Source organism: Tenebrio molitor, chromosome 9, assembly GCF_963966145.1.
Source record: "Tenebrio molitor chromosome 9, icTenMoli1.1, whole genome shotgun sequence".
NCBI classification, from domain to species: domain Eukaryota; kingdom Metazoa; phylum Arthropoda; class Insecta; order Coleoptera; family Tenebrionidae; genus Tenebrio; species Tenebrio molitor.
In genome coordinates, this window is record NC_091054.1 from 13,299,168 (window position 1) to 13,310,787 (window position 11,620).

At 37.3% G+C, this 11,620-nt stretch overlaps 1 protein-coding gene across 1 annotated transcript; it reads right to left on the reverse strand.

The window, feature by feature from the left end:
- Positions 1-801: 801 nt before the first annotated feature.
- LOC138139451 (uncharacterized transporter slc-17.2) lies at positions 802-9,278 on the reverse strand. Its single transcript, XM_069059737.1, has 3 exons — positions 8,952-9,278; positions 1,946-2,812; positions 802-1,398 (listed from the first exon to the last, which is right to left on the reverse strand). Exons 1-3 carry the CDS (start codon positions 8,980-8,982, stop codon positions 866-868), a joined length of 1,431 nt encoding a protein of 476 aa, XP_068915838.1. The 5' UTR covers positions 8,983-9,278; the 3' UTR covers positions 802-865.
- Positions 9,279-11,620: the final 2,342 nt, after the last annotated feature.

The window sequence follows — 11,620 nt, forward strand, 5'->3', positions numbered from 1 at the left end:
AAATATTGAAATCCAGACGGGACAGTTTCGCGGGTGGCCACCCATCCAAACACTGACCACACCAGACGTTGCTTAACTTCTCTGATCTAATGATTTTTGTTGTTTTGCAAAATTTCCTTCAATTTGTATGAAAGCGATTTGTTTAGTCAGTGGTAAATGATTTTTAAAAGATGTGATTAGGACCCTACAAGAAAAAATATGTATTTTCATAATAAACGTTCTTGTAGTTATCAATAAAGTCTGTTACCGGTGCTTACGTGAAGATTTTTAAAGCCGTTCCTTAATTTGGAGACGCAAAAACATATTTTTTAAGAGACGAGAAGAGCGGGATCAGGGGTTAAAACGGTGACAAAAAACAGATCTTCGAACCTTGACGTCTGCGTTCAAAGTTCTATCAACACAAATCTCAGAAAGTTTGTGTTCATTCATAAATTCTGATGAGTTAATATATGGGCGATAAAATTCCCATAAAACGGAAATATACAGCGAAAATATTAATAGTAAAATCGAGACAAACACGACAAAGTGGGCGTAGCTTGTGGTCAAACAGTGTCGACCCGAAACAAAATCACAACAAATCGTGACCGCAGCCAGGTTTTGTTGTTTTATCAAGTTCGGACTTTGAGAGTTTAGAAAGCTGTCAAACGTTGCGTCAACGATCTCACAAAATTAATGAAGAAGAGGTTACCACATCCGTTATCACTTGGAGGAAAGTTTCCAGGTCGCGTTGCGACACCGATTGTGGTGGAATCTTGGAAAAATGATTGTGCGCCGTTTGGCAATAAATCGAAACGATCGAACTGCGTACAAATAATTTTATTAAAAAAGTCGATCACAATATTTACAAAATCGTATAAAAACCCGATCACGCCAGAACTTCCTTCTCGTCTTTCTTGAGCGGCTGCATCTCTTTGCCCCCGCCGTTCACCGCCTCCTCTTCGACCGAGTTCCACCTCTGCAGCTCGCCGCTCCCCAGGAGGAGGTAGACGAGAGCTCCGGCCGCGTACGTGCCCACCAAGATCCAGAAGACGTACCGCCACTGCGCAAACGTCTGCTGCTCGTTGGTCAGGATGGCGACGATCTTGGTGGAGAGCCAGCCCCCGAACGAGGAGAGCGTGTTGGCCATGCCGAAGATCGTCCCCGAGAAGTTGGGGGCGATGTCGAGCCCGTTGGAAAGATAGCCGGCGGTGACGGCGCCGTTGAAGAAGAGAGAGGCGGTGAAGACGACGACGGTGACGACGGCGTCCTCGCCGCAGAACGCCTGGATCACCATGAGGAAGGCGGGGGTGAGGATGGCGAACGTGGTGAAGGCCTTGCGGGTCACGGTGACGGAGAGTCTGCCGGAGCGCAGGAGGCGGTCGGCGAAGTAGCTGGCGATGATGGCCATCGCGTATTTTCCTGCAACGGAAGAAGATGAACATCTTCAAAAACATTTTTTACCAAGGGTTGCTTTGACAAAGTTGGCGCGTGCCAACTTGTGAATGTGCGTAGTGGAAGGGATTGTGACGTCATAGTCTAGTAGTCAAGGCCAACCCAACGGGAGCGGGATTTAAATAAATTGTCACATGTGTGGAATGCTTAACTGATAAGAATTATCTTTTAATCAGTGATAACCTGTTAGTAATTGCAAAATAAAATTATTAGGAGATAAATAGGTGCAATAAATTTTTAACGAAAAAATGTGTGTACAGTCATGACAGGTTAAAGACTGAAATTCCGGTACAATTTATTGATCTAGCCGTTCAAAACATGTTTCTGTTTACGAGATGAGTACCGCTATAAGATTTTTAATCGAGATGATTTCTGATTCGCGTAACTTCAGGGCGAAGTATCCGGTTCGAAGGACCAAAGTCTGCTAGCCTACAATTTTATCGAAAAATTAATGCAACCATGAACCGTTCCGTTAAAAACCGTAAACAGCGATAGTGCCGGACTCTGTACTCACCGAGATAGGGCAGGCTGGACAAGAGCCCATTCTTCTTTATATTGAACTTGAGCACGTGGTCCATGTACGACGGTAGCTGATTGACCACCGTGAAGTACCCAAAAACCGAGCACGCGTGGGCTAAAATGATAGCCCAGACTGGCCCCGAAGTGAGGATCTTGAGCCAAGGCACGCTGCTGGGCTTCCTGTTCTTTCCGCCGCCCCCTTCCGCTATTTTGCACTCGATCTCCAGCTTCTCTTCGATCGTGATCCGAGGGTGCTGCGCTGGCGAGTCGAAAACCAAGAAGAACCAGGCCACCCCCCACACGATCCCAATCGAACCGGTGACGTAGAAGACACTGGGCCACCCCACCGCCGAAATGAGGTACCCGCAAAGAGGCATCGTGAGCGCCGCCCCCAGCGAGCTGGCCATCATGTTGGCGATGAACTTGGAGCGTTCGGTGGGCGGGATCCATTTGGCGGCCATCGGCAAGATGGCGGGCCACGTCGCCCCCAAGAAGAAGCCGAGGACGGCGCGGAGTACGAGGACTACGTAGTAATTGGCGTAGCAGGCGGCGGGTGTCAGGACGGTGAGCAAGCTGGCCAGCAGCATGCCGCCTCCGAAGACGCGCCGCGCGCCGACAACCTCGGCGAGGCGGCCGCCGGGGAGTTCCGTGAGGATGTAGCCCCAGAAGAAGCTACCTAAGATGTCATTTTTCTGGGCTTCGGTCCAGTCGAATTGAACCGATTCGGAGGTGGAGGTGGAGTTGGTGTCGTTCTTTTTTATCATGGCGACGACGGCGATGGTCAGGTTGACTCGGAGCATGTAGTTGAACATGAAGCCGAGGATGACCATGATGTTGAGGATTTGGGTGCATGTCAAGAAGTCTGGAATTGATTGATTCATTGATGACTTGCTTTACGTTTCTTTTGAAATAAATCTAGTTTCAAAGATATTTATCAAGAGCCAGATTACAATTTGTATCAAGAAGCAACTAGCGTTTACAAGAATTTTCAAAAATGTTCCAAAAAATCGTCAATGTTGTGTCAAAATTTGGAACAATACAGGGTGACTTTCAAAACTGTCCAGATATTTAATCAGTGGTAGAACTCCACAACAGGTAACGATTGAGCCAAATGTTGAAATTTTTAGAGAAAAAGGGACTAATATATTTTTCAAAAGTGTGGGGGAACTTTTATGAAAAAATGAGTCAAAAAAATCATAGTAGAGTTTTTTGTTGTCATTTAATTCAAAATTAAGTCGCTTTGACAAGAATCTTAATCTTAACCGAAATTAAATCACAAATGGTTTTCACCAACCTGGAGAAAGCCGATATAGTTTTGATCTATGGCGAAGCCCGTGGACATTCAGAGCTATAGGGCATTCATTTTAAATGTTGGGTAAAGTTGTAAACTCAAAACACCATAAATTAGGAAAGCGGCAAATTTTCATTGTTCATATAAAACTGGTACCACGTCCTACTTTCACCATCTTATCGACGAGCAAAAGAAAGAAACGTTAAAATATCCACAAGTAAAAAAAAATTAAAACATTTTGTGATCAGTGACCAAAAAAATGTAAAGAGATTGTTGATTTTAAATAATGTATTTAACAAATAAGATTACTAAATAAAGAAATAAGAGTAATTAGTAAAGTATCCATTACATGTATATTTTAAAGTAAGTAAGAAATACATAATAAAATACGTAAACAAATAAAAAATTAATCGTCATCTGAATCAAATTCACTAGATTATTCACCAGTATTGGCAACAAATATTAATGGTTCCACTTGGTTTTCTAAAAGTTGATCTCGATCCCACCATTCTTTAATTTTGGACCCGAATATATTGAACACAGTTTTAGATTCACTGAGTTTCGGACAAGTGTCAAAGCAGGCAAGTTTTATTACAAAACCCAACATTTAAAATGAATGCCCTATAGCACGGCTAATCTACGGTGGAAGATTTCCTCAAAGGATACTTCCCAATGTACAAACCTTTGTAAAGTCCTCGTCAAGAAGTAGTTAACTGTGACTTAAATTGTAAATCATTTTACAATAGGAGAGAAAACCGTCTTATAACTACCATAAATAAATCCATTATACCCTCTAATTTTATTGCCCCTTTGTTGTGCAGTGCCGACTCAAGGAAAATATTGCACAGGTAAATCTCACACTCACTTTCTTATTATTTATGGTAGTTATAATACGGTTTCCTCTACTATTGTAAAATGATTTACAATTTAAGTCAAGATTGACTATTTCTTGACGACGACTTTAAACGTTGTACAGCATCTTCGCGATTTTTGACGCGATTTTGGCTGCCAACGAGAAGATCGCATTCTGTTTGCAGAAGAAGAAATTCTTCACGAAATTGAAAACCGGCCACGAACAAGTACTCGGCTTCTTGCAAATCACCTGGGAGTTTCGCAGTTTGCGAGTTCAAAACACCGCTCAGGAAATTCGTCAAAATAGAGGCATTCTGAACTTTGTTTTCTGAGTAAGTTGCAGGCACTATTTTATCATCACTACAAATTTTATCAAAGATTCATGATGAAACTCAAAAAAATTTAACCATAAAAATCAAACATAACCTCGCATGACATAAAAAACTTGACATTTTAGGTTGGTCGTACGTCAAAACTGCCCGCCAATTTGAAATTTTTTCAGCGGTTCCCAAACAAACTGATTCCTTTGATTCTCTTGTAAACCATTAACATTTGTAGAAGGCAAGTTGGATTATTTTTCTTCTTTTAACACGTACCTCAGGTTAAAATATATGCACAACTTTCAAAATCAGACTGTATATTTGTTTTTTGATTTCCATAGAATAAATGTTGATTAGAAAATGTTTATAATCACTATTAACGACTCTTTTGGAATTATAAATCAAAATTAATTTTTATTTATTAAAGACCTAATAAGAAATGAATTTTAGAACAACTTTCTTTATTCTTTTCCAAACTTAAATTAAAGGTTTGATCAAGTTGATCAAGAATTTTTTTTTTAATATGATGTGTTTGATTTGTTTTGATGTAATTGATTTTGTTTTTGTTTTAAAGCGATTTTTGACCGTCTTTTTTTGGTTTATTTTAACGTATAAATGTATAATTATTTAAAATTACTCTGTTATTATTGAATTGTTATGCAATATTGTAGTGTCAAGGACGCACACCTCAGGTATCTGTGATGAAAAATAGTTCTAAAAAATATTAAAAAGAAATCTCATTTTGGCAAGCGTTCCTGGCATGACGTCACCACAATACTACGTTGAAATTATAATTAAATTACATAAATATGTTTTTTCTTTTGTTTTCTTCGAAGTTAATATAAACGCTAATGTGTCTGCTCTTTTGCTAATGTTGAACAAATTTGCATACAATGGGTTCACTCGGAAATGAAGACAACTAAATAGTGTGGTGATAAAGTAAGAAACAAAATTTATAATTGCTTTATTTAATGTTTTGAAGCAAAACGCTCGGACATGTCAATTTTATTTTTTAATTAGCCACATTATGACATAAAAATTGTACTTATGACGTCATGTATTTTTGCACAATGACGTCATCATTGATTTTTTCAATGACACCCCACCTTTTTTTTTCTCTTTCTGATAGACTTTCGTACGGCCTAAACGGTGAGTGAAAAAAAATTGATACCTTACATAACAATTTTTTTGAGAAAATTACCAATTTTACTTCAAAATTTTAGTTTAATTTTTATTGTAAAAATTTTAATTGACCTCAAAAAAAAAACAAACAAACATCCAAGGTTTACAATAAAATTTAACGCAAATCTTGAAATTGCCTCCCGCCAACTATTTGGCACTCACGGACACTTTGTACACTGCGCTCAATAATGTCAGGGCTTATTTGTTCCATTTCAGTGCGAATTCTCTGCCGCAAATCTTCTACATTGTTTGGTCTATTAAAATAAACTTTCAATTTTAACTAAACCCATAGAAAAAAATGTTTACCTTAAAAATTAAATTAAATTTTTGAAATAAAAGTTATCATTTTCCCAAAAAAATTGTTATGTAAGGTATAGTTTGTCCAGCGAGAGATTGGTTGACATAAAAATCACAAAATTCTATATAGAGAAAGTACTACCTAGCGTAAATTATTTATTTATTTACCTTCAAGCAGTAACATTTTTTGCCCTGAAATTATGCTCTCATTAATGTATTCTAGTGCATTTTGTAGTGTTGGGTTACAAACTCGCTGGACGGAGTTTGCCAATTTTTTTCACCCATCGTTTACGTCTATCAGAAACAGAAGGTAAAAGTGGACGTTGTCATTGAAAAAAATACATGACGTCATAAGTAAAATTTTTATGTCATAAGGTGGCTAATTAAAAAATAAAATTTTGCTTGAAAACAATAAATAACACAATTATAAATTTTGTTCCTTACTTTATCACCACACTGTACCTATTTGGAACTTTAACAGATTGATTGTTACATTTTTATTAGGAGTACTCGTATTTAGGAGTGAAGTGAACTAGCACAAATGTTGTTTTTCACATTTATTTTCATATATTTTTAGTTGTTTGTTTGCGGATAAAAATCATCTGCATCCGCTATTAAAATTATTATTGTTGTTGTTATTATTACAGATAACATTGACTGACTTACTTTCGACGGAAAATATTTTTTCCGTCTAGACAGTTAGGACACAGGAATATTACTTTCTATAGTGATGTCTCCACGATACATACCACTAAAAATGGCTTGAGAATCACTGGATATACATACTAGGAAAGACTCAATTATATGTCTACAAACTGATTATGATTTCAATCTATGTATAAAGTACAAAATGTCTCTAAAAGAACGTATGTCAAGAGTCCTGTGGAATTGTGCGGGTCTATAATTTTATTGTGTCGAACTACGAGTATGTCAAGCCTTTGAAGGCATTATTAAATCTTAGTGTCAATTGTGAGTTCTACGTGTTAGTTTTGCTTGTGATTTTCTTCAGTTTTTCTATATTCTACTCGTAATTACTTTTCATCTTACAACAGTCTTTATTGAAAACTTGTCATTGATGGACTTACATAACCTCAATTTTCTATACATATGTATGCTACAGAGCGGCAAAAATAAAATATGTTCGACGTCTTGATATCCGTTCTTTTAGAGACGCATTATAGTTTTGGAATGAAAAATCAAATACTTCCCCGACAACTCCTTTGGAATTTGACAATACTATATTTCGATATTATAATCGCTAGCAAATGTAACAGAATCAAATCAGGGTCAAACATTTGTGCAGAAATAAACTCCACCTGTTGAAACTAGAATGTTTGAGGCGACTGAGAAGAATTGTCTTCAAGAATGAGGATTAAACGGTTATACTGTCGCCACGAAACTACTTTTAAGAAAAACTAACAATCTTGAGCAAGCGTCAAAAATGTATAGGAAGTTTTGGGGGATTGAATGAAACCAAGACGTGCAGCACAGACTGCTAAACATGGAGCTGGCTTTGAAACAATTGAGGAATGCCTTGGTGGCACTGTAAAATTAATACACAGTACTATGAGGGAAGAAGACTATTATCCTATTCTCCAGAGACACTTGGTTCCGTGAATGTGGTGAATTTTGAAAATGATGATTTACTGCTTAAAATATTTCCGCCTATTTTGATTACACCCTGTATATGATTTACAAGAAGGCAAGGAACGGTAAGCTGTACAATCAAAAATCCACTTACAAAGTTGTTAAATTTCGTTATTTTCTCAAAAAATTAAATGTAACTTTTGATGTGTAGTGTATCTACACAATGCTTGGTGCATTATTTTTTTTTAATAACAAAAATATTTATCAATACCTACTTGTCATTTTTTTCTGTTAACTACAACGTTATGTGAACGATAGTGTGCGCTATCGCCAAATTAATGACAAATGTATCACCTTTAATACCAAAATAAACTATTTTACAAAATGCACCTATACTTTTATGCGACGTAGTCTGGATAGTCACTCATTTCGTTTTCGTTATCTATTTGTTGTCTAGCGCGATAACAATAAATTTCGCATTAGGATCAAGACAAAAATGTCAAATTGTTCCCATTTTTGTTAAAACACATATTTTCGGAAAACTGTATCGGGTATTCATTTAAATTTATCCTCAAACTAGGCGTTGAAGAGTCAATTGTGAACGGACCACGGACAGAGATCAACTGTTTAAATTTAACCTCACGTTTTGCCTTGTTTGTATTTTTTTTACTCTGCCGACTGACGAGTGGTGCGTTCACAATCGACTTTGAGGATACATTTACATGAACACCCGATATTTGGATTTCTATAGGTTAGGTACTAAATATGTAAGAATGTTATTTGGGAGGATTTTCAGTGCAACAATTTCTTGAAAATTGTAGTTTTGTGTATTGTGGCAACAAGTTATATTATAAAGTGTAACTAGGCTTTATAATGGGGGTATTGAAGGGGTATTTCGACTACCTTGTGACATGCATTGATAATTTTCGGACTACATAATTGCAAAATAACAAACATTTTGTATTTATTTTCGCGGAGCAAGGTTAAATATATGTATTATTCTGCAACCGCACAGTGTCAAGGACGCGCATCTCACGCACATGCAGGAATAGATCAAAGCCAAAAAAATATTCAAAAAAAATCTCTTTTTGGCAAGTGCCTACTGGCTTGACGTCACCCCAACAATATATTTAATTTCTACAAAACGAGCGCCGGTTCTGCCAACCTTCCGGTCACAAATTACGAAATTTCTCATGAATACGGAGTAAGTACCTATAGACCCGCTATGTCACGCCTGTTATGTTAATACAGACAAGACGGAAAAAAGCGCATCGTGCACGTTCTATTTCGGTGCGGATGCCCTCCACGCGCCAATTCTCAAGAAATTGTCGCCAATTAACCAATTCCGGCGAGAAACAAGACCGGAATTGGGAATTGCCACCAATCGCGCCCCCTAATTGGCGAGAGCCATCCGACCCTCCCTCCTCCGCCATAATTGCAACAACCACGATTACCCCGTCTGCGAAACTCACCTGTCCATTTTCGCGTCCTCGCCGAAGCCATGCCGTTCTCGAGCGCACTCTGTTTTCGAAAAAGCGTGAAAATCGCCGCGGCACCTGTCAATCTCGACGGACAAGAGACGATCGCGCGCCCGCTGTCAAAAAAAATTAATAACGCGCTTAAGGTCCGTACGCACGTGCGGTCGTTGCGGCTTCCACACGCATACTCTTCGCGGACCGGGGCTTGACAATTTTTACCCGCGTTTACCTCGCTACGTCACGCACCGGTTGCCCCCACCCCTGGTGGGGCGCAGATCACGCGATCTCGCCGCCTTTCGGACCAAACTGATTGTTTATGTGTTTAGTTTGATTAATTCATGTGATGCGCCTTAATCTTGATTGATCAATTTACGGTCGACCGTAGACGAGCAGAGGAGGTCGTAAATTATCGGAATTGTGAAATCGTTGCGGAAATTTCATGATTGATGAGACGACGCTGATGTTGTTGACAGTTTGTGATTGTTTCACAGATGGCGGTAATTATGCTGTCACAACGGCCAATCCGGCATTGTGATGTCACATTTGCAAAAACGCAAATTACAGAGAGCAAACAGATCGGGTGAGGTAATTTCGAACGGAAAAGTGTTAACAAGTTGTGGCGTTGCGTAATTTTAGGGTATTCACCCCGCAAGTACACCTGTATGTACAGACAGATACACACAAATATAGCTGTAAATAAAAAATGTCTGATGAAAGCCACAGTATAATTTTCTGTGATTTTTCTTTTTTTTTTGTTTATTCGACGTTATAAAAATGAATGAAAGATAAATTATTTACATGAATCGGTAATCTGACTTAATGCAGCATGTGCCCACACGATTTAAATAAAAATGCATAATGATTAATGAACAAACACAACTCAACAGAAGTAAAGAACCAACTTCACTTTATTATTATTATTAATTTCCCTCCACCGCCCGGCGGCACGGCAATTTTGCCGGAGTACATACACTATTACGGATATTACTATCAAGTAATAGTGCAGTGCTAATCAACATAATTACCGGCGTCTCGCCTCCACATTTTGACTTTGTTGTGTTTTATTATGTTCTGTGTCAATGTTAAGGAACTTCCTCACGATATGACAGGAGTAATAATATACCTTTTTGAATTTCAACTACCAATGTGTTCCCTAAATCCAGAATATTTAAATTTTTAAAAAGAGATTGCCGTACTATTCCCGTTGCTGAAATTATAAGTGGTAAAATCGAATTTTTTTCTAAACACCAAAGATTTCTCATAGCAACGGAGAGCTCTAAATATTTATTAATTTTTATGTTATATGTTTGTGTTATATTATGTGAATTTGGAACAGCTATGTATATCTAAAAGATATGCTTGCTTTTGTTGTTTATTTAAAATAATAATGTCTGGTCTGTTATGCTTAATATGAATGTCAAAACTGTTCGATCAAAATATAATTTGTAATTGTAATTATTACTATTGTTGTTATTCACTGCAAGTGACTTTTTAATTTTCCACATTTTCCCAGCGTGAGCTCATATTTAAATTTATAATGATGCGACAGCACCGTATTGGTACTGTCATATCCACTTATGTATTTCAACTAATTTGCATGTGCATTGATTAAAGTTAATTAAGATGCAGGAAATATTCCGCGCGTTTTTTTAAATGTGGAAACTTAAACTAAAATTAATGCTGCAAATTATGTAACTTTCTATATTTTTACTTTATTTAAGGCTGCAATTTGTAATTTTTCTTTCAAATAATTCCACAGAACCAGGTAAATGAAACAGGTGTTTTTTAAAATTTGGCGTCGAAGTTGGCGTTGAAGAGTCGATTGTGAATGCACTATAACTATACGGATAAAGGATCACGGATTAACTGTTTAAATTTTAGGCTTTTACACGAGTGCGCGTTCTCAATCCACTCTCCAATGCCAAATTTAAAAAACACCCTTTACAGATACAGAATATAAAAAAAGAAATCTGTCTAACTTACAAACAACTTCAGTAATTTACTTAAACCTGTCTTTCGTAATATGTACCAAATATTTGATCATCATTTTCAGAAGAAAACACGATTTCGAATTTAAAATTAGAACACTGTGTATATTTGCCGTTTACAAATATTGTGATTTCGTGACATTTTCCAGACTTTTCGTCTTTTCCAGACTTTAATTAGGAATTACGTACATTAAATTTAATTATTAGTTTGGTCATTAGGAGTTAATTGGGCAGTTACGTTGAAGAACTTATTTTTCATTTAAAAAATCTCATTTGTTTTAATTTTGTCACTAAATTCACTTCCACCAAAACGTCAAAAAAATTTCCTGTACTTATTTTGTGTGATCAAGAAAATTAGTAATCGAATCAGCCTTGCTAATGAAACCGAATGTCTTTCCCGACTGATATGCTTAATTGTATCCGGTGTTCATTAAAATTTATCCTCAAAGTTGGCGTTGAAGAGTCGATTGTGAACGCACCACGGATTATGAATCACGGATCAGCTGATTAAATCTAACATCACTTTTTGCGTTGTTTTTTTTTGCTCTGCAGACTGACGAGTGCACCATTCACAATCGACTCTTCAATGCCAACTTTGAGGAGAAATTTAAATGAACACCCGATACTATCTGTCTGCGTCATTCTCAGACTTTAATACAATTAATGTTAGTTTCT

Excerpts from the sequence above, each read along its gene's own strand:
- LOC138139451 (XM_069059737.1), bottom strand. The coding sequence starts at position 8,982 with ATGGCTTCGGCGAGGACGCGAAAATGGACAG. Across the intron at positions 2,813-8,951 it reads GAGGACGCGAAAATGGACAG|ACTTCTTGACATGCACCCAA; the intron begins GTGAGTTTCGCA and ends AATCAATTCCAG. Across the intron at positions 1,399-1,945 it reads GTCCAGCCTGCCCTATCTCG|GAAAATACGCGATGGCCATC; the intron begins GTGAGTACAGAG and ends CTTCCGTTGCAG.